General features: G+C 51.1%; 2 protein-coding genes across 2 annotated transcripts; one reads left to right on the top strand and one right to left on the bottom strand.

The window, feature by feature from the left end:
- Positions 1 to 7,107: 7,107 nt before the first annotated feature.
- Positions 7,108 to 14,371, top strand: LOC129030389 (uncharacterized). The gene is made up of 2 exons (XM_063649020.1): positions 7,108 to 7,533; positions 11,384 to 14,371. The coding sequence occupies exons 1-2, from the start codon at positions 7,108 to 7,110 to the stop codon at positions 11,561 to 11,563; spliced, it is 606 nt and encodes a 201-aa protein (XP_063505090.1). The 3' UTR covers positions 11,564 to 14,371.
- A 7,690-nt stretch (positions 14,372 to 22,061) lies between these two features.
- On the bottom strand, positions 22,062 to 24,378 carry POU3F3 (POU class 3 homeobox 3). Its single transcript, XM_054476337.2, has one exon. It carries the CDS (start codon positions 24,217 to 24,219, stop codon positions 22,717 to 22,719), a length of 1,503 nt encoding a protein of 500 aa, XP_054332312.1. The 5' UTR covers positions 24,220 to 24,378; the 3' UTR covers positions 22,062 to 22,716.
- Between the last annotated feature and the right edge of the window lie 3,100 nt (positions 24,379 to 27,478).

Genomic DNA, 27,478 nt, shown 5'->3' with positions numbered 1-27,478 from the left:
GCACCTCTCGGTAGGTATGAATTTCACAAGCACAGCTAGGGAACAGGAGGTCTGCTCCTGAAACAGAGAGAGAGGCTACAGGGTAAGAAGGAGGTCACACAGCAAGGAAGGAGGGGAGACAAATGCAGCCAGTGCCCTGCCCCTCAGGGCACCCCACTTCAGGGCCACCCTGTTCTGCTCACCAGAGGACTCAATCACCAGCCACCTTTACATGCCCCAGCCCAAATGTGGAAACAACTTACTTCTGGTGGTTTCTCTTAACCTAGCTGAGACAGGTAATTTTTTTTTTTCAAAGAAATTGGGAAAAAAATAAGGAGAAATAGGAAAATAAGTACAAAGAAAATAAAAAACCAACTTTCTTCCCTCTCCATGTACCCTCTCCTGTGACAGTCACACATTACCTCAGATGACTGGAAGGCTGTGCAGCTGTTTTACCCAGCACCAGCTCACGTACCCCTGCCAGGGCTGGTCTCCCGGACATCCCAAGAAGGAACTGTGGTCAGAGCCCAATCGCAGCTTAAGACACAGGCTCCTCTCTCGGTTTCTTCTCTCTCTCTCTCTCTCTCTCTCCATCTATATGTGTGTGGTGTGTGTACTGCATACGTTGTGTGCATGTGTTGTGTGCCGTGTGTATTGTATGTGTACTGAAGATTATGAGTGTACTGAAGATTTTGAGTGTGTTGTATGCTCTGTGTGGTGTGTGTGTATAGTGTGTGCTGGGTGTGCTGTGTGTTGTATGTGGTTTGTATGTATATGTTGTGTGTGCTGTATATGTTTTGTGTTGTGTATGTTGTGTGTTGTGTGTGTCGTGCTGTGTGAGTGTGCTATGTGTTGTATTTGTGTGTTGCATTTGTGTGCTTGCGCATGTTGTGAGTGTGTTGTGTGCTCTGTGTGTGTTGCATTTGTGTGCTGGGTTGTGTGCTGTGCTGTGTATTGTGTGAAACACACACAAATCTGGACATAGTGCAGTGACTCTCAGGACCAAACAGAGCTCCAACCTATCTTTGCCACCCACCCAGAAACACCCTTCCTCAGTAATTCCACCAGAGAAGTTTATTCTTCACCAGGATGTGGTAAGGATGGGGTGACTGGCAGATTAAATAATCCCAACCCTCAGGCAAGATGCCAACTTCTATATACAGGATTTGCCTCAGCCTTGTAGTCTACCAAGTGTTAAATAACACTAAATTCATACAATAAATATAACAATCACACAGTAATTCTAACTAGAATAGTAAGAGTGCAGCCTTTTCACAAAAGCATAATGTGGAATAAAAGCACAAAGCTTCCATTGAGAATATGCAGAAGGTTGAAAGTAGTTCGATTTAATTATTTCATTGCAGCCTATACTGTAGTACTTGCAGGTACACAATATTTATATAACAATATCAATGATATATCTTAAGGCTTTCTCTATAGCATAGTAGAGAAACTGGCAGGCAGGAAAAAAGGATCCACTCCATTGGAAATAATTCATTCTTATTTCCAGACCAAATCCTACAATTGAATTCAGCCTCTAAAATTTGGGTAAATTGCATGATTTTTGTTTCCACTCTGACCTTTGGAATCTGGCTGATTAAGGCTGGGTCTGCTAGCACAGCCGATCTGTCCTTCCACCAAGCTGACCTACAAGAAACCAGCCAATTCAGCCAGGCAACCAGCTACTAATCAGCCAGTTTCTAGTTAATCTGTACTGCTTACAAGTTCTCAGATTACTTAACTGCCAGCATTCAGGGGGGTGAAGGAACCTGTCCTTCTTCCCATGAGGACAGGAAGAACAGTATTCTGGGAAGAAGGGTCATTGTACAGCTTAGAAAAGAATCAGTGGGCGGGTGCGGTGGCTCACGCCTGTAATCCCAACACTTTGGGAGGCCGAGGCGGATGGATCACGAGGTCAGGAGATTGAGACCATCCTGGCCAACATGGTGAAACCCTGTCTTTACTAAAAATACAAAAATTAGCTGGGCATCGTGGTGTGTGCCTGTAATCCCAGCTACTCAGGAGGCTGAGGCAGGAGAATCCCTGGAATCAGGGAGTCGGAGGTTTCAGTGAGCCGAGATTGTGCCACTGCACTCCAGCCTGGCGACAGAGTGAGACTCTGTCTCAAAAAAAAAAAAAAAAAAAAAAAGAAAAGAAAAGAAAAGAATCAGTGATGGCAATTGAGCCCAGAGACTGTGGCCTCCCAGCCAGGCCACACACACTGCACACATCACTCTCTTGGCTCTGTCTCAGCCAGGTCCCACTCTCTCTGCACTGTGACTAGAATGGAGCTGTGTAAATACGGGTGGCATTAGTGCACACTCCACCATCAGTGGAGATCCTCCACTGATATAAAAACAAGACACCAAAATGAACTGCAGAGTCCTGCCTGTGGTCTCTGGGTTTATGGAAAGGGCATTTTGCAGGGTAACTGTGTGTTAAGGATACACTTTGGCTATCTCCCCTGGCAGGGTCAGTTGGAGGGAGAGCTAATCGCTCAGTAAACAGAGAGAAGAGAGATGCTTATACTTAATAAGCCATTGCAAATGGAAAAAGCAAGCTCCTACCCACCGTGATTCTCTCTAGAAACAAATGGCTTGGATCCAAGCACTACAAAGCCCTTTCAGAAAGCTGAGAGGGTCTCCGGGTCCCAGCGCCCCCAAACGTAACCCTTTTGTATGGTTCTCTTTCTTGTGGAAGTAGCTTTAACAAGGGAAGAGGCAATGACTGTGTGTGTGTGTGTGTGTGTGTGTGTGTGTGTATACCACAGTCATGATTTTTCCTTTTGTCTTAAGTTATGGCACTCCTGATGTGCAGTTCGCCCTTCTCCCTTGAGGGCAGCAGCAGCAATTACAGGGGAGGGCCAGACTGAGGTGCTGGGTGTTCCCAATCCCCTTCATTTAAGCCCCCTGAACCCTGAAGAGCGAAAGCAGCACAGAGCTCTAGCGGTTCAGCAAGTGGCAAAGCTGGCCTGGTGGCAGAAGGGAGGTCGAGGTCTCTGCCAAGGCTTGCTGCTCTGGTTTCTCTCATCTCTGGCCTGTGCCAACCATCCTGTCAGATGAAAGAAAGTGTGGTTCAATGCGCCAAGTCAAAGCTCAGGCTGGGCGCCGCAGCCATGACCCCGTCTCCACAGTCGTTTACATTTATTATTTTGTGCCCACTCTGGATACTTTCACTTAAAATGTGGGAAATAAAAACACAAACCTGTCTCCCCAGGCTATAAAAAGGAATGACTAATATAAAACAGGGGAAACAAGGATCATAGAGCATTTTGTAGATACACTACACATAAATCCTAAGTAAGCCTGGCGTGGGGTAATGGCAAATATAGCCGTGTGAGGAGATAGAGGGGCACTTTGTCCCTGAGAGAGCTCCAAAACCAGGGAATTCCAGGCATGGAATGACAGCCTTCCTGCTTGCACAGTGGCTATTACTCGGCCCTTTTCTAGGAAAAAGGACTTCAAAGATTTCCACCAATCACCCACACGGCCAATGTCTAAGGCACTAGTATTTCTTTCCATTTCAATTTGAATACAGCAAGGAATCCAGGAAGAAGACAAGGAACATTTTTTTTCTGTCTTCTACACTTAAGAGAGGGTGAATCTCTGGTTACTTTCTAAAAATAAAGGAAAAGCATTCACTAATAATATAGCCCTTTGAACTTCCAGCTTCTGATTAGAACCAGGGACCTAAACATAATCATCCAATAGTGTTCCTTCTGTGTACCTCTCCATTTTTGTCATTTCTCTTCTTCCTGTTTCTAAAGCTAGATTCAAAAGTTAAAAGAGGCTGGGCATAGTGGCTCATGCCTGTAATCCCAGCACTTTGGGAGGCTGAGGTGGGCGGATCACCTGAGGTCAGGAGTTCCAGACCAGCCTGGCCAACGTGGTGAAACCCCATCTCTACTAAAAATACAAAAAATTAGCTGGGTGTGGTGGTGCACACCTGTAGTCCCTGCTACTTGGGAGGCTGAGGCAGGAGAATCGCTTGAACCTGGGAGACAGAGGTTGCAATGAGCCAAGATTGCACCACTGCACTCCAGCCTGGGCGACAGAGCGAGACTCCATCTCAAAAAAAAAAAAAACAAAAAACAAAACAAAACAAAAACACAACACAACACAACAAAAAAGAGATTTAAAATAAGTATTGGGATATTTCCATTCTGCTAAAACTTGTAGCTAATTTGCCAAGTCTTATTTCATTGTATTTGTACATTTGCTCTTTAAAAAAAAAAGTGTTTCAAAATCACAACGACATATCACTTCACACCAACTGGGATGGCTGTTACTAAAGAAACAAAAAATAACAAGTGTTGGTGTGTTGGTGAGAATGTGGAGAAATTAAAACTCCTGTGCATAGCTGATGGTAATGAAAAATGGTGCTGCTTCTGGGGGAAACTATGGAAGTTCCTCAAAAAACAAATAAGAAAATTACCTTATGGTTCAGCAATTCTACTTCTGGGTATATGCTGAAAAGAATGGAAAGCAAGAACTTCAAGAGATATTTGCACTCCCATATTCACAGCAGCATCATTCACAATAGCCAAAACGTGGAAGTAACTCAAGTGTCCGTGGACAGATGAATGGGTAAACCAAATGTAGTAAATACACACAATGGGGTCTTATTCAGCCTTAAAAGGGAAGGAAATTCTGCTACATGCTACAACATGGATGAACCTGGAAGATGTTAAGTGAAAGAAGCCAGTTACAAAAAGATGAGTATTGTGTAATTCCACTAATATGGGGTCCCTAGAGTAGTCAGATTCATAGAGACAGAAAGTAGAATGGTGGTTGCCAAAGGCTGGGGGCAGGGGAAAATGGGAATTATAATTATTACTTAATGAGTAGCGAGCTTCAGATCTGTAAGATAAAAAAAGTTCTGGAGATGGATGATGGTGATGGTTGCACAACAATGTTAATGTACTTAATGCCTCTGAACTATGCACATAAAAGGGTAAAAATTAGGTCATACATATTTTACTACTATAAAAAAGTGTTTTGAACATCTGACATCGTGTTCTACCTCCATAACATTTGTGACGGAGGAAGAATAGGTATTCTAATCTGCGTATAAACACAGGAAGACAGATAGAAGGCCTCAGTCCTCTAACAGCGTTGAGCCTGGACTGGTGAGATCTATCATCTTCCCCTGGAATCAGCCACCTGCCCATCTACCTCCGGATGCCTCACCCTTTGCTTGAAGGCATAAAGATAGGTCCCCCACACTGTTCAACTCCAGGGCCAATGGCAGCTGTGGGGTCCGAGGAGAAGAGGTTTGGGCCTTACTGGCACCTCTCCTCCCTTCTCCTGCTTTCACATCTGGCCAGGGGCACTCCCATTCTGCTAGCTTCTCAGACTCCACCCAGTTCTCCTGACCCAACAGGAGTGCATGTTCCCGATTACCTCCCATGACTACTGGCCCTCACGGTGGCTGGGAACCCTGGCGGGGAGGCCTGTGCCTCCTCAAGCTCCAGCCCCTCTGGATGGATGAGTCCCTCCGGTGCCTCTGTCCTGTGTCCAGCTTCCTTTGTCCTCTCCAGAGGTCCCTCCTGGGCTTCACCACTGGTCATGCTCCTCCAAACAGCAGCTCCCAATCCCCAGGGCAGCTCTTCAGGACACCACCCCTTCCTCCCAGGAGACCCGCAGGTTTCAGCTCTCCTGGGGCCACTGCTGGACCAAGTCCTCAATTGCTTTCTTGCCATTATCCTCTTTGAACTCCCTCTCTCTCCTCTAAAAGCCCCTCTGGCTGCAGACTCCTTAATTGCTTGGCTGTTCCTTTCCAAAAGCAGGTGCGCCTGCCTCAGGCCTCTTCGGACTTTCCATCACAGGCCAAAGGAAAACCAGCGAGAGCTTGCAGGACACCGGGGCCGTATTAAGACAGGCGCAAAACGATCCTTCCTCTTCTGTGCGCCTTAGGGAACGCCCGAAGGCAGGCAAGGCTGGGGCTCAGGGGAGGGTCCTTGAGCGGGCAATCAGGGCTGCCCTCAGGCCCTGGTCAAGGAGGTTTCCGGAGGCTCCTCAGTTCTCGAGTGTGTGTGTATGTTTTTCGTGGTGGTAATTGGGAGGCAGGGGGTCAAGACCCAGGAGTGCAGAGGGTGGGAGAGAGGACCTCCTCCGCCCATCCTGGGCTCCTGTCGGTCCTAACCTCCACCCAGCGTCAACTTTTTGCTGCTCCCGTTAGATGGCGCCCAAGACTTTCTAACCACTTGTGAAAGTGCTCCTGGCCCGGAACAAAAAGAACCGTGGGGTGTGAGTATGAGTGTGTGTGAGTGCGAGTGCGCGCGCGGGGCTGGCCACAGGGCACGGGAATCGCCTGGCACTACGCGTGGCCCCGTCGCGGGTCGGGCCGGCCCAGGGCTGGGGCGCGCTCACGGGAGGAGCTGCGCGCGGCCGGCGGACAACTTTCTTCTTTTCCCTTCGCTCTCCCTCTTGAGCTCGCGCCTAGGCCCTGGCCACTCTCCCGCAGAGAAGCCAGGCGACCTGGCCGCGGGCTCAAGCAGCCAGCGCCGGCTGCAAGTGACCGCGGTGCGCGGGCGGAAAGGGGTCCCGGACGTGCGAGTCGGACAGCAGGGACGCACACGACAGCCCCTTTCTCTGCCCTTACTTACCGCCCCAGCGCTCACAGCCGCTGCTCTGTTTTTAGGAGAATGGGGCAGGTGCAAGTTTGGTTGTTGCGGTTTTAGCCGCTCCAAGGAAATTGTTCAGTGTGAGGTTTCCTAAGCGTACTGCGTGGGCGTGTTTCCAGAAACAAAGGGCAAACTTTCTCGCTCCCAAAGCCAGTGAAGTTAAACAGACTCCCTTATGAAAAGTCCCTTGGGGACCCTAGGGCGTCAGATGCGACAGCTAATTTTAATATAACTGTTTAACAGGTGATTAGGGAGCGCACTTTCTCTCCACCACCGAGTTCACCTCTTCTCCCACCCCGTCTAAAATAAGTGACTTGACGATAGGTGATCCCATCCCCTAGTCCTCTCCTTAATGCCAGTCTGGAGGCGCACTGTCAAGAAGGGATACGTCTCCTAGCCCTCGAGAACCAGCGCGGAGACCTTCTTTTGTGCCTCTCCTTGGCTGTGAACTTTCCCGCGCGGTAGGTTCTCCTTTAAGAAAGTAGCAACCCTATGAATATTTAATGCAGTGCGCGGGCCGGCGGGGCGGAGGGGAGCCCACGGCCCGGGTTTCCGCTCGCACCGAGACCCGGGCGCAGAGCGAGTGCGTCCCCACCAGCCTGGCCGCCGCGGGAACTCGGGGACCGGGAGGGCGGGGGTTAGCGGGAGGAAAGGGTAAGCTGAAGAGGGGCTGGGAACGGGAGGGAGGCTCGGGGCGAACGGGCCGTCGCGTTCATTTCCATAAGAAAGCTGAAATCGCAGTTGGAAGCAGGATTTCTCGCCCCTGCAGCCCTTCCCCCATACCCGGTTTTCTGCAAGAAGCGGGCTCCGGAGCTCAGAGCCCGAAGTGTGTGCTCTGGTCTTTGATGATGTTAATAAAATGTGGTTTCAAATGTTGTCCCGAAGAGGCCGGTTTCCTGTCTGTATGTGGAATGGAAGGACCGTGCCGGGTGAGTCCAGAGCGCCGGGGAGCGGACAGGAGGCGCAGGGCTGAGGAGAGGGAGGGCGCAGCCGGCCGGCGCAGGGCATCCCTGCAGGGGAAGTTCTCCCGGGGGTTTTGAAAGGGGTAGCCAGGTTGAAACCAAGTTTCCCGAGCAAGGAAGATTGTGTGTGTGTGTGTGTGTGTGTGTTCGGGGGTGGGGAGCGCGATGAGGGAAGACATCACGAAAGCCCCAGAACCCAGGCGGCCCGGGAGTGGGAAGGTCTGGCAGGTCTTGTCACCTCCCTCTTCAAAGAGCGGGGGAAACTTTCGCAGGCCGCCGCTGACCCTCTTCCTGCGAAGGAATAAAGTGATGCCCAGATACTGGATTCCACTGGCTGTTCAGTTGTTCAGTTCTTTCTGCGTTCGCACTGAGCATTGAGTTTCTTTCTGACTTGCAATGTGAACAGCAGCCATGTGACCTCAATTCTATATCATATATATATACACACACACCTCCTAGGTACTTTATGATCCCATCTGGAGAAATTAAAACCCAGATCTGTAATGTTTATTCTTAGATAGTTTACCAAAAGCAGGGGGGAAATGTGTGAGACACATGTCTGCAAATATAACAAAAGTACTTTCCCTTATGCTTGAAAAGTTGCCTGCAAATGGCTGGCTTCCGTTTACTGACTGCACCACCTGTACCTCTCCATGAAACTAAATGGAATCAGGAATAAAGCACCAATCAGATCAAGCAATTAAATACCAATTATGACTATTAATGACTTTATTACTAATGACTGGAGTTGAGGACTCCAAACCCGATTGAGGTAATCAAGCTGTTTTAAAATTCTGCTACCTAATATTTTTACCGCACTCCTTCCCCAAAATAGGAGGTTAAAAAAAAACAGAGGTTATGTTTTCAAAGAGTCCTTCAGTAGGTATTCATGGTCAATGTTGAACTTATTTTTCTCAGTAAAGTTTATTGCTACTGCTGGTAAATAATGGAGTCTTCCTTTCTGGCTCTGCCAAGTTACGCAAAGTGTAATTGATGATGGTGGTTACACAATATATGGTACTTGGTTTGGATGCAGAATTGGGATAGAGCAGGGGTGCTTTCTCTCTTCAATTACTGTGATAATCCAGCAGACCCTAGAAGATTTTAAGGAACAAGTGTTTTAATTCTTCAGATGGGGTAATGGCTATTGGGATGTTTGGAAGGTGAGGAAATGAAGAATGGGGAACCCAGACAGCAAAGGAAAAGAAGGAATTAGGCCTATGTTTTGAATTTTCTTTTTGCTCATGGGTTGAAATGCCTTTAGCTTGTCATAAGCTAAGTGACTGAAAAGAAAAGGTTACTGAGAACAGTATATTGGTGTAAAGGCTACTGTGTAGCTGGGTTTATTTATTACTGAAGATGATTTGCCAGCCCTCCTTGCCTCTTGATTGACACCCCTTTTTATCCCAAATGGAAGTCCCTGTTCATTCTGGGATAGGAGGAGGAGGCCTGGAGGGAGGAAGGGAATAAATTTCTGCTGGAGTCTATGAGAAGAAAGGAGGGGGCAGTTAGTAGGGATTCTTTAGTCACCATGAAGCAGGCAGGCTAGGCAGCTGGGCACTTGGAGAAGCCAGCAGTTCATCTTGATGTAGGTCATCTCTGCTCATTGTCCCATAGTTTAGCTCTTCAGGACACAAGGAGTGTTTGGAACAATGAACTTCAAGTCCCTGGCTTGGGATATTTCCCCTTCACCTCCCTCCTAGGTGGAAGCCTATAGCAGCAGCAGCAGCAGCATCTGGTTCTGATGTGTTTACCAAGCTGGTATGGAAATGCCCAGGCTGCATGGCAGAAACCTGAGCTGCTAGTGACAAGCACACTCCTCTGCTAAGCAGCGAAAAGTTTTGATACTTTTTGAGCGCTGGGTGGCCTCTTCTCTAGATGTGAAGCACATGATCCCCCCTCCCCATTTCTATTTGTCACAGTTAATTGCCCTGCAGTGGGGCAGCTCACACCTCAGGCAGTGCCAAGAAATACAGCAGGGAAGGAATCCTGCACAGGTGACAGGATGGCGTGGTATTACCTGAGACACCTAGGGGTTCAAAAACCTCAGTGGAATGAAATGGGCCTGGGGTGTTCTCCCTTTGGTGCCTCCCTAGGGACAAGCCTCTTTGGCCTGGCCTAGACTGTGGGCAGCTTATGTATGATGGCCCTGAGTCCTGAAGGTGAAGCTAATCACTTTCTGTAAGTGGACAGTCGACCCCAGAGGCAGTTCTAAAGAGGAGAGCCTGAGGTGTCCACAACAATTTCTTTTCTGTTCCAGGGCACCAAGATGCACCCTGAGAACTCAGAGGACCCAGAGGCTCCCCTCAAGCAAATTCCCTGCTGACCCTGGACACCCCTTGAAAGAGGGGGCAAGAGGCTGCCACAAGGCTCGTCTTTTAACTCCCAGCAAGGACTCCCAGCAAACAAGTTCAGCTTGGGATCTGCCCACCACCAAGCCTGGCTGGGAGGTGGAGGGGAGGGAGGGGCGGTGGAGAGGCAGAGTCCCTGAACAGGGAAAAGACAATCAGTTGTTCCCCTTTCTGGTGTCAGAGGCAAAGAAGCCTGAAGGGCTGCCGGTGGTGCTGGCTCTGGGTTTATTGACTCTGTGATCCTGTCCAGCTGTCCTACGGGGAGTTCAAGAGCTCTCCCAAAGTGCATGGGGACCTGCACAAGTAGGACTGGGGCACAATACCAGAAGCTATTTGTCTCCTACAACCTGGCACCCCCTCCACTTACCTTACAGGAGACCCACATTGCTCAGTTCCCAGGACACCTGGTGGGAGAGTCTGGTGAGAGTTGGAGGCAGACTTCCTCTACTTACAACTTGTTTGAAAATGGACATAAAGAGGAGAACAGACATTCCATTGCCCCTTCAGGGCCTGCTTTGTGTCACAAAACCTATCCCCTCCTAGGGCACCCTTGACACTCCCCTAGGTGGGCCTACACATTGTTCAGGACCTGTCCCCTGTACCCAAATAAATATAAATGAGTTTGTTTCTTTAAAAGAAATATTACAGCTTTAAACTTTTCCCAGCTGGAATCCACCTAATTTCATCAAGGTCTCTTGCTAGCAGCCATAACCCAGGCCAAAGGGGCTTGTCCCTAGGGAGGCACCAAAGGGAGAATATCCCAGGCCCATTTCATTCCACTGAGGTTTTTGAACCCCTAGGTGTCTAAGGTAATACCACCACCATCCCCACCTGTTTTCAGTTCTTTCTTTGTGGATTAAGATTGCATTTTAGGAGGGTTTATATAATGTTGTTCACGTCAGCAAGTCTCCCTGCCCCACCCTCACCCCACTGTCCTATATGGAATTATAGTTGGAAACCACACACACATAGAAAATCTTTGAAGATTTTTTTCTGCTATTCTTCCTGACTAGAAGAGTTGACAAGACATAGACACATTAAGTTGCATAAAATACAGTAGTGTGATCAGCCTAAATGCATCTCATTTGCACAGTTTGTAACCAGGGGTAGGGGCTTGTGTCACTCATTGCCTCACCCTCCTCTGCCCAAGCCAGACCAGCCGGCTGGAATTTCAGAGCAGGCCCCAAGACAGCAGCCATTTGGGAAGTGGAAGCCCTAGCCCACCCCAGGCCAGCAGGGGTGGGGGTGGATAGAGAGGGTGTCTGGAGGTCTGGCCTGAGGGCTTGGACCAGCTTTAGCAGACCTGGGCTCTGGGAGGCTTGGCCGGTGGGTGCTCGCAGCTGGAAGTTGGAGGTCTGCAGCGATGCTTCTGAGCTTCTCCTGGGTTGAGTTCAAGAAAGGGGACACCAAGAAGTAGGGGAACAGTCACTGACTATATTTTACCTCCACGCCTACCCCTTTCCCAGAGTTGTGTTCTCACCACCCACTTTGTCGGCGGAGGAGAAACACCCCTGCCTGATGGGTTCCTGCACCTGCTCCTAGCCCTGAACTCGGGCCGTGAGCTCCTAACTGCCGCCTGCTCTGCGCTGAGCCCCACTCCTGAGACCGCGAAGTGCCAGAGCAGCGCCTCTCCCACCAACTCCTAGACGCCTGTAGGAGCTTCGCCGGAGCCTTCAGAACCCCGTGGGGGTGTGGGGGTGAAATTGGAGGTCATCCGGGTGATTTTTTCTTACTTTTTCCCAATTGTTCTCCTGCGTTGATTTCAACTCTTCCAGTCTCCCGGTGCTGGGGCGCCAATCCTTTACCACCAATTCCTACCCACCAGCTGGAGGTCGGGGCCCAGGGTCACCCCAGAGTTCTATGGTGGCAGGGGGCGCCGAGTAGAGGGGCGGGAGGAGCTGGGTCCTCGGGAACCAAAGGGGACCTCAGCGGGGGCGGAGTGCGCAGCCTTGGCTGCTGGGAAATGCCCAACTAGCCGCTGTGAGTGCCCACAGCGCGTCGTGGGGGCGTCCGTTCTGCAGCTCGGGTGACTCAGAAGCCCCGCCAACCCCACCAGCTCCCGGCTTCTCGAACGCTCTTCTGCTCGTCCAGCGGGGAGACTTCAGGGCCTGCCTCGTCAGGCCAGATTGCAGCCCGCGACCTTCCCGGATCAACCAAGGGCGAGGCATGTTGCCCAGCAAGGCTGCCGCCTAACTGAGCCTCCCGGGGAACAGCCATGACCAAAGCCCCGCGGGCCCAGGCGCGGGCACCTACCCCTACCCGCGCAGGCCTGTGGGAGCGCAGGGGCCGAGGCCGAGACGCTGGACTTCAGCTCCACACCTCTGACAACCCGGGAACGTCTGCGGAGCCCGGGGGAACAATCAGCGGGCTCTGCGTCCCAGGAGCTGGGACACGCCTGCAAGGTGTGTGATCCTTTAAAGATCCTTAGTACTAGTTTTGTAGGGAGCCTTTGTTATAGCTTTGTCAGCCTGCGCGCCTTCAGCAGCTCCCCCTCCCGGGCCCCTCGGTTCCCTCCGGGCTCGCCCCCAGCGGAGAGGGCCTGGCGCAGGGGATCTGCCCAGGATCAACTGCCCTCTTCCAGCTCCCCTTCTGCGAGATTCTTTTCCTTTGGTTACAATCTCCCCTCCGTGCCTGGGGCAGATAAACACGGTTCGCCCCGCCTGCAGTATTGGGGCGATGCTGTACTGGAAGAACAGGCTTTCTGAATGTGACCTCGGGATGCTGCAGCGGCGCAATACTGTTACTGCTGAATGAGTAGCTCTCCTGCCACCGCAGGGCGACTGCGGTGGGCACAGCAGGGCGCACAGAGGAAGGGGTAATCTGCCCTCCTAGGCTAAGGATTTGAGGGTTCTGACAAAAAAGAGCTGGTTGAGGATGACACAGCTGTGAACTAACCTGGCTCCTACGACCCCACAGGGAAACCAGGTACCAGTAGTCTTGGGTACCACTGTCCCCACCATACCACCATTGTAAAGTATGGACTCCTGCTTAGCCAAGGTGCAGCTCTAGGCAGGATCTCTGAAGGATGCTCTGGCACAGAGGGTGCAGGTATGACTTTACCTGCACACAAGCTTACATGTGCCCTGTCATATATGGCTACACGTTTCCCCATTTCCCCACAGTCTTCCTATTTAACTTGTCTTCATTCCTCCTTTCTAGGGCTTTCCGCCTGCACACAGTCATTTGGAGAAAATCAAGTGAGTGCACCTCTCCCCACAGAGGATTCTGTATGTTATGTAACAAACTCACACTGGGATTCCTCAAGTTACCATTTTGCCCCAAATCAGCCAGCACTTGGTTTTCTGGCGGGGGTGTCAGGATGATGCAAATGGAGGTGGAAGCTTCATTCCCTGGGGGCTTTTATTCCCCTCCTTGAAGCCCCAGTTCAAGGCCCAGGAACAAAGGGGAAAGGTAACTGATCTCTCTTTTGGTCTTTCTCTCCCCTCACTTCCACCCCTTCACCTGCAGGACCTCCTCTTTCATAAATAGAGGAAAGCCTGTGGGATCAGGTACATATGTAAATACTGCTGACCTCGGCCGCCCCTCCTCACTGAAAAGCAGAAAGCCCGTTTCAGGTGCGGGCTGCTCCGTGCCTTTGAGTGTCCACCACTTCTATTCCCCCAGAGTGCGTGGGATTCAAGGCCACTCACTTAACATCCCTTTCTTGTTAAAAACATTCAGGACAACTATTAAATAGTTCTTGGAAGAGTTAAAGACCTTCTTTCAGGAGTGAAACGTTTTTAAAGCTGTGCTTGGCAGAAGTCTTTAAGGCGTACAAAGTAGAATCGGTAGACTTGCCTGAGCGATTTTGAAATTTGAAAGATTTCTCCCCATGAAGTGGTAATTTAAAGTAGTTCATAGATGCTGTTTTGTTCTATGATGGCTTCTTCACTATTGTCACCTAAAGATTCTCAAGACCAAGCTACTAAGACATTTCTTTTCATTTGGTTAGTTTCTGGGTGATACTATGCTTTCTGATTAGACCTATTTAATTTATTTTTTAACTCTGCAGGAGAGTTTTCATCCTTGGAAATGTAAGTGAAACACAGACTCACTTCTGAGACCTTGGTAGGGGCAGAAGGAACAAATCTGGCTAGCCCCATTCACACCTGGAAGTTTCCCTGTCTAAACCTGGGTACAGTGAGGATGGTGGGTTTTGACACCTTTTATTTTATTGCTGGCTCAAGAAAAATTCTTTGAAATGAACATCTATTCTATTTCAATGTGCAATGTTCCAGCCGACTTAATGGGCTTGCCTTATGCGGAGAGGCAGTCCTGCAGGACAGAGCTAATGTGTGGTCTCTCAGGAAGCTCATCAGAACACCTCCTGTCCCTTTTCTTTAAAAGAAAAAAAAAAATCTAAAAAGTTTTTGCTTCCCTTTCAATGTCCATTCCATTATTTTGTAGCTACAATAATGAAACATGGGCAGCAGTGATCATTCTTTTTGTCCTATGTAATCATGTCCAGTGTTAGGACCTTCCAAAGCCCCAGACATACCTCAGGTGTATTCTGCACTTTTCATATGTATTCACTGCTCACTGGGTCACACAGAAAATTCACACTTGATTCCACCTTCCTCTGGACAACTATCCCTCAAACGACACCCCTCTATCAACTTATAGGGAAAGGAGATTCACTTAGAGAAAACTTCTTGAATTAAAGACCAGATTCAGTTTCGCCAGGTAACTGATCCTGGCCATACCGGTGACTAGGAAGTCATCACCTAACACTCTACCTAGATATAAACTCTCAGGAAGGAGGCAAGCCGGTGGGCACATTTCCACAGACATTTCTAAAACTGTGGCAATTGAGTACATTTTACAGATACAATTTTGGTATATTCCCATCCAGCTTAAGGCATTTAAAATGCAATTTTGTTCACATGCATGTGCGCGCACACATACACACACGCACGTGTCAACTAGGGTGATATTAACAGTCCATTTCCACTGGGCAATTATGGTGACAGGAACTACAACTAACAAATTTCTTTTCTCAAGAGTAAAAAAGAAAACAAAAGCCTCTCCATCTATTTTAAAAGGTTATTTTATATTGTTTAGCATTCTTTCGAAACAGGAATTGGCTGGACACTTCTCCCTTTTCAAAGAACAGGTAAACTACTCTCCTACCCACCCCCTCCCCAAGACCAAGCCATTTTTAAAAGCAAAAATTTCTGTTTCCAAAGGAAGAAAAAGGAACAAATTCCATTAATGAATTACATACATGGAATGTGGCTTGTCTAGGACATTTGTATTTGTAAATAAATGGCTCCCTGTTTATTATGTATGTTTTACTGGAAAAAAAAAAACGAACTCTAATGCCTCTGAGCATGTTATAATACAGCAAATATTTCCACTTATGGTATAAGTTCCACTGTTTCATGGTACTCACTAGAAAGAAATCGGGTTACATGAAGTCAGTTGTGGGGTTTAAGCGTCCAGGCTGACTTGGGGACGCGGCACCTCTAAAGTTCTCATGTTTGCCAAAGTGCGGGGGGAAGGGGGAATGGCTCCCTAGGAATCTTATGGGGATTAATCTGGGGTTTCGCCTTTGTCCCGGCATCTTTCTAAGGCTCACCACGGCCTCCGTCTGCAGCTTCAGAAGCGAAGCCGGCGTGCGATCTCCTTGGCGGGCGGACTGGGCACAGTCCGTGCCTTGCCCTGCTGCCGGCGCCGGCACACCGCGGTCTCAGGATCTCCCCGTAGGCCTAGGCCTGCAGTCCTCGGGCGGAGACGGGACCTGGGGGAGCGACGTCACCGGGCCAGGCACAGGCAGTCTACCCTGGTGCCTGTAGGGTGCTCGAGTTTCCCACACGCGGGAAGCGGAGGCGTGGGCCAAGCGCCGGGGGCTGCCCAAGAACTCCACCGCCCAGCGCGGCGCGCAGGGCCTGGCGGCGCGAAACTTCCACAAAGCCGCCGGCCGCCTCCGGCCTTGCCTCCACTCCGCAGTCCCAGCTGCCTAGATCTCGGTGTCTTCCCAGACAATGAGCCCTGCCAGTGCACTAGGCTGTTCCGCTCTGACTTCTTCTGCCCGCACATGGGGACCCGAGCGAAAGGTTATGGTTTGGAACAAGTCAGCGCACCCCTTTCCAAGCGCCGCATCCTTCGGGAAGACAAACAGAGTACGGCCCCCACGTCAATTTCAGGCCCTGGTCTGTGGGCTGGGCCACAGTCCTGGAAGACCCAAGGGGTCACGGGTCCAGATCCGTCTTTACTTTGTCCGCCGCTCCAGGGCTCCAGGGCCCTGGGCAGCAGAGAGGTGGATTTCAGAGAAAGCTCGGGTCAGTCAGGCCTTGAACTCAGCCCCTCTGAACTCCACCGTCAGCAGCGGGGGCGGCAACTCAATTCTCCCGGGAGGAAGCTGCACCCCCAGAACGGAAAATCCGCAAACGTCGCGCAGAGACCCACAGGCATTTCTACCTTTCCTTCCACAAGCACTCCAGAAAGTTATCGCCAGAACCTCTGGAACCTGAGCCGACTCCAGCCTCCAGCAACTCCCTCAACCTTCCAGGGAAACTTTCAGAAGTTTCCCTTTCCTTCGCTCCTCAATTGCTTGGACTTTCTCCAGTCCCCAGGTTTGCTCATTACTCTGCTGACTGCCCTTTAGTCTTTAGGGCTCCACAGGCCTGAGTGTTTCCAGAATAATAATAATAATAATTGTTATTATGAGGCTGGGGAAGAACAGGATCAGAGGGTAGGAGGGACTGAGGGAGAGAGTGGAAATGTTTATGAAAAGGTTTATTTAATCCTGTGTTTCAAAAGGGTTCAGTTGACAATTATCAGTAACCCCGATAGACAACTCCATTAAAAAAAGAAGAATTTACTATTGCTCTTGAAAGCCGTTATTTTTTACATCGCTTTTTAGGAAGATAGATGAACAAAACATCGCGTTTCAAGCCATTTTGATCTGTAATTGAAAGGCAGGATCGGTTTGTATTCTCCTACGGCTTTTACAGAAGTTGCAGTGATCCAAAGTCGGGTTGCTGTGTCAGAGTGGCATTTTTATTAATGAGAATACAAAAAGCTTGCATATTCTTAGCCCTGCTTGAATTTAGTTGCTAAGCAACCGGTGTATGGTAATTCATCCGCGAAATTTAAATCTTTGAGAAAGGTTCGTGCGTTTTGCTGAATGGTCGCCACGAGGAAAACAACTTGTGGGACCCGCAGCAGCTGCCACAGTCTGGCCGCCCGGCCGTGCCGGGCCGAGCAGGGACCCGGCCGCCCCACCGCGACCGCCACCGCCCCACCTCCGCTCCCAGCCCTGCCCTCCCTCCCGGAGAGAAGAGAGCTTTGGGCGCCCGGCAGCCTCGGGTCCCCCTCCCCCTCCGCCTCTTCTGACCCGGGGTTTTCACCGGAGGCAGGCCTTACACCTGACCCAGTCGCCTGTACCCCTAGGGCTTCGGGGTCCAGACTGCGAATTTCCGCTTCCCCCTCCCCTCACGCGCACCCACATGCACACGGCACGCGCGCGCACACACTAGCGCACACATCGTGCCGCCAGGAGAATGACTATTGCCCTCTTCCCAGACCCCTCTGAGGTCACTTCCAGAGCCAACTCTTCCTTGAGGAAGACCGGACTCATCAAGAACGCAGCCCACAGCCCGCCAGAAGGCCAGGCGGCCGCCTCTGGCCGGCAGTGACATCATAGGCTCCTGCTCGCCAAGCTCGCGCCCGCATTTTAGGATACAGGAACAAACACGGATGTGAAATCAAGAATGAAAGAGAGAGTAATCTAATTAATAGGCCATGAGCCAGGCTAACAAAATCAAAGAATCTGATTACACAAGTACCCCTCCTGCTATCTCCGCTGCCCCCACCCCCAGCTCCTCCAGCCTGCGCACTATTTCCTTTCCTAGGCTGCAAAGTTCAGGATGCAAACGCAGAGCCTTCTGCTTTCCTTATTGAAATCAACGTCAAGCCTACCGTGGGGATCCCGCACCCAGGAGGTCACATGGGTGAACTTCAGGCCCTCAGACCAGCAGCCCTGAGGAGGTGAGATGACCAACCGACCTACAGAACTTGGAGAGCCTGAGAGGTTGCCCCACACTTCTCAAATGCATCATTCTTAACAACAACAACAGCAGCAGCAGCGACAACAACGACAACAACGACAACAACACCTGTGCTGATTGCTTATGCTGTTAGTAGCTGGACTAGGACAAAGGGCTTCTCCACTCACAGTCATTTTATAGATCATCTAATTTTTTTTCTTCAGTCTAGCACAACTCTTCTTTTTTCACATCACCTTGCTTCTGGGTCACCGATAACCTCAAACTCCCAACTCTTATTACAACTCACTTTCCCAACGTAGATGTCTGAGCACAGTTAGGTACTAGGTTATCACTGAAACATAGCATCTGCTCTAATCGTTGCAGCCAGCCACGTGCATTTCATGAAAGAAGAAAATTCTTTAAGTTCTGTCTTTCTGCCTTAAAAAAACAATCAGGTCCACCTTTTAAATAATTAATTTCAAGTCTGCATCCAGTGCCAATACTTGTTGCATCCATTTTAGAGGTGATTAATTACCCTGGAACTTGGGCAAACTAAACTCCATGTGGAGAGAATGTTTCTTCCTTCAATTTAGTACTGAAAGCTACAAGTTATTAATGGATTTTACTCAATTTACATACAAATTAGTGCAAATATGCCCATCTCTTAAAGTACATTTTTGTATAAATATATAAAAGTATCATTTTTGATTTAGCTTGAAGAGGTTGATCATTTATTACAAAAATAAACGAATAAATACAACAATATATTGTTGCTTTCAACAGGATAAATACTTTACAAATATATAATTTAAAAAACAAATTTAATTGTTAAAATTATTTAAAATATTACACTTATCGATAAAACTATCAATAGTATATACTGCATTTAATATTAGAACCAATTATTCTCTGAATGTTCAAAACCATTCATACAAAACAGATTATGAGCATGGTCATAAGCAAACACTGGAGGCTACAGGGCAGCAAAGGGAATCGCTAAGATCAATAATGAACAGTTCTCTTCGGAACAAAGAAGTAGTCCTTGGCTAAGTACTAAAAAAAAAAAAAAAAAAAAGGCAGAGCAACAATAGCAAAGTGACTATTTTCAATACACCTTGAATGATTTATCGCACAGAATTCCCAGGGGAAGATGGTTGTGGGAGTGAGGTGACCGATGGAGGCTTGGACAACTGATCAAGAGCCACAGGAGACTGTAAACTGTAAGTGGGCCTAGCTTGGGATTAGCAAGGCTGATGGAACAGAACTTTGTCACTTTCCTTTGGGTTGGAAGGGGAGGGGGGGTTGGATTGAAATGGAGGAAACAAATGGGCACTTTACGAAGCACAAGACACTTGCGCTGCAAAGGAACACAATGACCAAATTCATTAAAAAGATCTGGTGATATATAACAATATTTTCATTATTTACATGTGTAACAATATAAGCCTTAGCACAAAACCTCTCAGTTATATCTGCCCTCTTTTGTTTTTCAACCATGAATTTCATTTTGTAATTACATTCAAAGGGTTGATTAAAAAAAATGGAGTGCAGGCATTAGCTCACTTTATAAAATGCAAATAATGAAACAAAATGGGTTTGCTTTCCCAGCTTCTCCAATTAAAAGTTACTCTGCTACCCCCAAATCAGGGATTCTTCCAAAGTAATCAGCAAAGTTTGCTTTTTAATAGAAAACAGTGTGAAATGTAATGTTAGCTCTTTTGTTGTCAGCTAAATCAACTAAGTAGATACCTCCTAAAATTTTTTAAATAGACCCATTACTTGTCTAATCAACCACCACCATTCCCATAGGAAAAACAAGATTCCATCTCACGTGCCAGTAGTATCCACCACATAAAAACAACCTGACCAGTCCTCAGCTTTCCAATGAGGACTTCTTTGCTTGCCTCTCTAGACACCCCCAAAATGGTGAACTTCTCCCCCACCCCCACTCCAGGTTGTAAATTTGCTGGGCATAGGGATTACAGCAGCAAGAGAAATAGGGAACAAGAAGGCAAAGAAAAGTAAATTGTGGTTTCTTGTCTTCATTTTTTTCTTCTCTCTGTTTAATACATGTGGCCTTTTTCAGATTTCACAAATCAAAATGATTGTGATTTTTAGTACGATTTGGTGTTTAAAATAATGCAACCCAATACATGGCCATCTGGCTGCACTTGATTTATGAAAGTGACACAGGGCCTGTCTGGGAGAAATAACTGTTCCTTGTTGCTCTCACAGTTATCCGGGTTTTTTTAACCCCTGCATTGATATCACAGGGAGAGGGAGTGAAGATGAGAGAAGGAGGAAAAAAAGTGAGTGACAGCTAAGTGAGATTGGGGGGAATTTGTCTATAAAATCGTTGCTCTGTCACTGCTAAATACTTTTATTTTAAGTACAATATATAGGGACTCAACTAAGCCGAGCCTTTAGCGTCTTAAGTACTCACAACCTGAGGCATTACACTTTCATTTTCCCACATTGTAAATATTGAAACATTAACTTGATCAATGTAACCACTCTGCAGGGTTTATGTAAAAGGTGACCTAAAACCCCCAGCACCAGTAAAGAAGATACAGAATCATACTGGGGAGAGACAAAAACACAGAAATATAGAACCTTAAGTCTGAGTTGGTAATTGCACAGATGGTATGCAGTGTGGACCATAATCAGGATTTTAGAACTATATTCTTTTATTATAGGGGGGAAAACCCAAAAAGCTTAATAATTTAAATTCAATTACATATAGTTATTGATGGGAAGTAATTGATATCAAAATATTTTATAAGACTTATAAGCGATTCTTAACAACTACAGTCTTGAGGAAAAGAGAAAAGAGACAGGAACATGTTGGGAGGGGGACAGAAGAAAAAAGAAGCTGAACTTGGGGGGGAGGGGCTGTATTAACCATTAATAACCAGTTGGCTCATTTTTACTGGTGATATCGTTCAATCTTTCGATAAGAAACACAGGTATCTCCAAGAAAAGGGTTAATATTTAGGCAATCTCACCTGAAAACACTAAAGACATCCACTAAAATTAAGGGAAAGAAAAATATTGTGAATTTATGGATTATCGAGGAGTGACTACTATGTTAAAATACTAGCTGTCTCAGCAATGCCTATGCTTTATTCTAGATTTCCAAAAGTACCTTAAGTGGAGCAGGCTCTACTTCCTCAACGCTATTACTTAGGGATTTTCATTAGTAAAAAAATATTTCTTAAAGAACTCTTTTCTTCCCACACAGTGTTTACGCATCAGACACAGACTATTTCATTCTAACAAATTTATTTTCTCGATCAGCTCTTACGGAATCACTACTCAAATTAAATTACAATCAAATGATCACATCAAAAGATACCCTTATTACCTAACAACTGTCCATATTTTCATTTCATTTTGATTTGTGCTCGTCTGAAAAAAACACGTAATACAAGATCTGGGGAAAAATAAATTACCGTTTTGCAGCAGTTCATAAGTATTCTGAATAAAATATTAAAAGAAGTCATTTAATGAAAATATAAAGCAAATATTTTTAGATCAACAACGGATCTAACAATTCTATATTGCCGTCTTTTGAAAAGTCTGTTTATTAAAACCTACCAAAAACACTGCTTGGAAATGGCAGTATTATATAATCACATCCACAGCACCCATTCAATCAAAGTTGGCAACGGATTGAGGAGAGAAGTCCAGAGAAGTGCAGCGGCTGGTGCTCAGTCTTTCTAAATTCCTTTATCTGAGTCAGTCCAGAAATAAAAAATAAAAAATATTAATAAAAAAAATATTAGCGGTGGAATCTTTAGGCATCCTCCACCCTGAACAGCAGCCGTCAAAGCCTGGGTACGCGGCCTCGCTGGCTGGGCCCCCGCTCTGCTCCCAGTCCACCCGCCCGCCCGAGACCCGACTCGGCCGGGGCCTCTCGCCACTCCTCAGCGGACGTCCCCCTCTCCCTCTGCTCCTTCCCGATGCTTTTATTTCCAAGGTTACTTTGAGGATACTTTTCTTTTGGCTTTGCTATTCGGTCTGTTAGTTTCAGAAGCTGTCAATATAATTATTTTTTTCTTGGAGACTGTTTTTCCCCCCTCCTTCCCATTTCAGAGTTGATTTGTTTGTTTCCAAATGACTTTAATATGGCCAAGAAAAACAGGGTCCCAGAGCACGGTGTCGTCCCCTGATGGAACCTGGTGCCTCTGTTTTCTCTCAGGTCGCTCCCAGGAAATAAAGTTTCCGTGGATCTCTTTAGGCAGCTGTTTTGGAGGGAGAAAGTGAAAGGAAAGGGGACTTTCTCTCTCTCTCTCTCTTTTTTTCAAAGAGGAGAAGACGAGGCAGGTGCTGTCCACCGCTGCCGTGTAGGTCATCTCAGGGTGGAAAAACCTCACGAGTGCAGTTTTCGTGCGTCAGGCATCTTCACCCTTCTTTAAAAACAAAAACAAAAACGAAACACCACCACAGTATAAACGAGATCTCATGATCGCCCCCTTTTTCTCTTCTGGTTTTGTTTGTTTTATATGTATACAAAACAGTCTGGGTGTTTATTATGCTTTTTATTTTTTGGCCCCTCCTTCCTTGGACTGCAGAAATGCCTCCTTGGTCCGTTTCTCCCGCGTTTTCTCCTCCAAGGGCGGGCATGCCTGTCTCTGGGTGGAGGAGAGGGCGGCGGATGGGTCTGGGCTGGAGCCCGGAGCGGCCCAGGTGCAGGGTCGGCGCGGCGGCGGCGGCGGCGGCGGCGGCGGCGGGGGCGGCGGCGGTGCTGACGGCGGCTGCGGAGGCGGCGGCGGCGGCGGCGGCCCTCTTCGCTCTGCGCCCTGGCTTCACTGAACGCTCGTCTGCAGCCCGTGGTGAGGCGGCGGCGTGTCGGCGCTCACGGTGCCCACCTGCGAGTAGACGTCGTCGGGCGTCTGCTGTTGGATCCCGGGCGGCGTCATGCGCTTCTCCTTTTGGCGCCGATTGCAGAACCAGACCCGCACCACCTCCTTCTCGAGCTGCAGGCTGTCGGCCAGGTTGGTGATCTCCTGCGCTGAGGGCTTGGGGCACTTGAGGAAGTGGCTCTCCAGCGCGCCCTTGACGCTCACCTCGATAGAGGTCCGCTTCTTGCGCTTGCGGCCCTGAGCCGCGATCTTGTCGATGCTTGTGGGGCTGCCGGTGCTTGAGTCCGCCTCCTCCAGCCACTTGTTCAGCAGCGGCTTGAGCTTGCACATGTTCTTGAAGCTCAGCTGCAGGGCCTCGAAGCGGCAGATGGTGGTCTGCGAGAACACGTTGCCGTAGAGTGTGCCCAGCGCCAACCCCACGTCGGCCTGCGTGAAGCCCAGCTTGATGCGCCGCTGCTTGAACTGCTTGGCAAACTGCTCCAGGTCGTCCGACGTCGGCGTGTCCTCGTCCGAGTGCGGGTCGTGGCTGTTGAGTCCAGGCCCCGCGCCGCCGCCGCCGCCGCCATGGTGCGGGGGTCCCTGCGCGTGGTGCGGGTGCGGTGGGTGAGGGTGCGCGTGGTGGTGGTGGTGGTGATGGTGCTCGGCCAGCTCCGGCGTGTCCCCGCGCACCAGCCCCGGGTGCACCAAGCTCTGGGCTCCACCGCCAGCGCCGCCGCCGCCGCCGCCGGGCCCCGGGGGCGCGCTCAGCATGCCGTTCACCGTGAAGCCTCCGGGCTGCGAGTAGAGCAGACTCTGCGGCGGCGGCTGCTGGCCCCCGGCCATGGACGGGAGGTGCGCGGCGGCGGCGGCGGCTGCGGCGGCGGCTGCGGCAGCGGCGGCCGCCCCCCAGCCCCCAGGGTGGCCCTGGTGTGGGGGCGGCGGCGGGGGTCCGAGGTGCGGCGGCCCGCGGTGGTGTAGCGCTGTGCCCGCGTGCAGGTCGTCGCGCCCGGCGCCGCCCTTCACGTCGGGGCCCTGCGGCGGTGGCGGCGGCGGCTGCGGTGGCTGCTGGGGGCTGCCAGCCATGCCCACGGCGCTGCCCGACCACGGCGAGCTCGCCTCCACGGCGGCGGCGGCGGCAGCGGCAGCGGCGGCGGCGGCGTGGGGCAGGGCTGTGACCCACTGGTGCGCGTGGCTCAGCATATGGCCGCCGTTGCTGGCGGCCATGGCCCCCTGCATGAAGTCGCTCTGGACCATCTTGACAGAGGACGGGTCCCCCCGGTAGGCGCCCGAGGTCACGGCGGCGCTGCCCGGCTGCATGCCGCCGCCCCCGCCCCCTGCACCGCCCCCGCCGCCGCCGCCGCCGCCACCCCCGCCGCCGCCGGCCCCTGCCGCGTCCGAGTGCACAATGGAGCCGGCCGCGAGCAGGCTGTTCCCCGGCAGGTAGGGGTTAGAAGCCGCCGTGGCCATGCCGCTCCGCTCCCGCCACCCCACCGCCGCCACCACCGCCGCCGCCGCAGCAGCAGCCGCGGCCGCCGCCGCCGCCGCCGCCGCCGCGCCCCCCGCCTCCCGCCTCCTCCCCCCTCCTTCCCCGCCCCCGCCCCGGGCCCCCGCCGGCCCCGCCGCCTTCGCCGCCTCCTCCTCCGCCGCCGCCTCCGCCCCCGCCGCCGCCGCCGCCGCCGCGGCCCCCGGCTGCAGCTGCAAGGCCGCTCGGCAGGGCGCGGGGGTCGCCGGCCGGCCTTGGTCACCAGCAGCAGCAGCAGACGCAGGAGCAGCGCTCTGGGGAGGGGGGCTCGCTTCTCGGGGTGCGCTCCGTGGCCACCCCCTTCAGGGGGGGTCGTGGCCGCCCCCCAGCCCCGGCGCGCTGGGCTCGCTCCAGCGGGGCTCGCCGGGCGGGGCGGGGACCTGCACTCGGGGCGCTCTCCCGGGACGCGCGGGCTCCCGCTCCTCCTCCTGTCCTCGGGCGAGCCCGGACTCTGCCCGGCCGCGGGGCTCCGTCCACCTGCTAAGTGAAGGTTTCACGGGAGGTAACAAAGAAAGAAGCTGCTCCTTTCTTCCTTAGCCAAATTACGGATGACCTGTAACCGGCCCGCTCCTTCTCTTGTCCGCTCTCTCCTCTCCTCCTCAGGAACACATTTCACTCGTTTTCCCTTAGAGTAGTAAAACTTTTTCGTCCTTGAAGGCGTGGTGCTGCTGGCTGTTCGCGAGTGCGGAGAGGGGAGGCTGGCTCCTGCTCTCCCCCTCTGGTCCTCTCGTTTCAAGTTTTGTTCTGTCCTAGGAAAACTTCTTGCGATGGTGCATTTCTCTGAAGTTGCTATTGCCGGAGCTCTTGGTTGCCTCTGAAACAAGAGTCCTTTTTCATTCTCCTCGCAACAGTCACAGTCTGATGCGACATCTTTCCTTTTGGGCAGAAATTAGGAAACAAATATAACAAGGAAAAAATTGAACAGGAAAAAAATGATGTCGAATCGCTCTGTTACCTTGTTGCTGACGGTTGGGGTTGGTGTTTTATTTTTTTCCCAGCAGTTGTCTGGAGAAGGAGGAGGAAGAAGAGTGCATTGGTGGAGGTGGAGGTGTGTGTGTGCATATAGGGGATCGATCCTTGATACACAACAACTCCAGTGGGCACGTTGCACGGCTCGTAGAGTGCACCGACGGCGGGCGCTGGCGCTGGCCGTGCTGGAGCAGAGTTGCAGCAGGAGCTCGCTCTGCGCCCTCGTTCGCGCTCTCTTTCCCTCTCTCACTTTCCCTCTCCCTCCCTCTCTCTCTCTCCCTCTCTCGGGCGCCCGCTCTCGCTCCGATCTGACAGTTCGCTCTCTGTCCCTCCCTCTCAGAGCGGGGACTGTCGAATGTTTACCCTCCGCTGCGAGCGCGCACCCACCACCACACTTTCCCAAATACAAGGAAGTCGAGCACCAGGGCCCCCGCTGATTGGCTACCCGCTGGGTGATTGGCAGGCTCGGAATGACTGGCTCAGGACGCGAGGCCCCCCTTCCGGCCGTTCCGATTGGTTGCTTTTTAATTTAGGCAGAGCGTCGTAGAAGCTGGAAATCTGTCGTCCCCCAGCCGCCCTCCCCCTCACCACTTTCCCCTCCCCGCCCCTCCCCCGCCGCCCCCTCCGCCACATCTTAACTCTTAGTGTCCGGCCCAGACGTTGGCGTTCCCTCGGCGGCTCTGGGCGTTCGCAATAGGTCTGGGCGGGGGGAAGAAAGGGGAGATAAAAGGGAGGCAGGGACGAGAGGGGGGAAGAGAATCAGAAGGAAAACGAAGAGGGAAACATGAAAAATAGCAACCTGCCCACCCCACCTAGTACGCGTGGGGTTGCTCACCCCCTTACCCCGCCCCGCCAGAGATTTGTAAAGCGCGCGGCACGGATGTACCATTCAAGCTAATACCTATAGACAGATGTGTCCCCAGTGGTTTCAAAGTTTCCTCTTCCCTTCACCAGCCGGCCCCCATCTCTGATCGGCTGGGGTGGGAAGCGGGGGCTCGCATCGCCAAGAGCTCTGGTCGTGGCCGCGCTCCTTGGAAATCCGCCACCGCAACTTTCCGCAGCCGCTGCGCGCCGGCGGTAGCCCCCTTTGTTTAAGTTCTCGGATGCCATCATCTGGGAAACCTGCAGCCCAGGACCAGCGCGGTGCCCGCGCGTGCGAGACGGACCGCTCGCTGCCACCGCTCTCTCGCTCCTCCACCCCCTCTCTCCCTCCTTCGCTCTCCCTCCTTTCCTCCCTCCTCCCTCCTCTGGGATTCGTGCAAGTAGCGTGCGTGCCCTTGTGAGTTTGGAGGGTGCCGGTCAGCGGAGCCTTGCGATGTATTTGAAAAGCAATCAGTCCGACCTTCCCCCATAGATTCATCGTAAGTGTATTCGACCCCAATGGCTTTAGGAATTCCCGTGGCAGCAGGAGCCGAGCGAAAGAACCGGGATCGGCTAGCCGCGCCCTTCTCTGCTCCACCGCTTCCTCGTGTGTGTGTGTGTGTGTGTGTGTGTGTGTGTGTGTGTGTGTGTGTTATTAGCGGTGGTGGGGGGGATAGCTCGCTGTCTATTCTTAGGCATGGTGGTGCTTTTTTTTCTTTCTTTTCTGTCTCAGATGGATTTGCGTGGTGGATGGGGCTGGCGGCGACAAATGCTTTCTCAGCTCTAACCCAGCTGAAAGAGTTAAGGGGGACGGGAGGGGGAGTGCACCCGGTAGGCGAGAGAAGGGGGGTGGGGTGGGGTGGGGTGGGGGGACGCGGCCAAGCGGAAACGCTGCACAGAGGAACCTCAGCGAACCAAGAAAAAAGAGAAAGTGGCAACGAAAACAAGGGCAAATTGAGCCCTCCTCGGGGATTTCCAGTGAACGAACCCAACTCGGACATTCAATAAATACATGGCTCTTAATGAGCGTGCGTGTGCGTGCACCCCGCACCCCTAGCTGCGGGTGCGCCCGCCTTGCGCCCGCCGCCCCCAGCCAGCGACTGCATCTGGCAGTCCCGAGCCCGAGCGGCAGCCCAGGACGCAGACGAGGAGCGGCCGCCGGTGCGCTCCGATTAAAATGTGAACGGGCCTGCCCTTCTCTCCCGCTGTATCGTGCCTCTGCCGAGAGCAGTTAAGTGAACTCAGTGAAAGCAGGAGTTCTCCTGCCCAGCCGCAGCCAGGCAGCCCCTGCGTGATCTCAAGATTAACACTAGACGCGTAGAATTTATGTAGGCTCTCGTCCAGCTCCTGCTTGCCGGGTGAGATACCATCGTA

This window comes from Pongo pygmaeus, chromosome 12 (genome assembly GCF_028885625.2).
Source record: "Pongo pygmaeus isolate AG05252 chromosome 12, NHGRI_mPonPyg2-v2.0_pri, whole genome shotgun sequence".
Lineage (NCBI taxonomy): Eukaryota > Metazoa > Chordata > Mammalia > Primates > Hominidae > Pongo > Pongo pygmaeus.
The sequence above is the reverse complement of the archived record's forward strand: the minus strand, read 5'-3'. Positions and strand labels throughout refer to the sequence as shown.

Excerpts from the sequence above, each read along its gene's own strand:
- POU3F3 (XM_054476337.2), bottom strand. The coding sequence starts at position 24,219 with ATGGCCACGGCGGCTTCTAACCCCTACCTGCCGGGGAACAGCCTGCTC.
- LOC129030389 (XM_063649020.1), top strand. The coding sequence starts at position 7,108 with ATGCAGTGCGCGGGCCGGCGGGGCGGAGGGGAGCCCACGGCCCGGGTT. Across the intron at positions 7,534-11,383 it reads GAATGGAAGGACCGTGCCGG|AGTTGTGTTCTCACCACCCA; the intron begins GTGAGTCCAGAG and ends CCCCTTTCCCAG.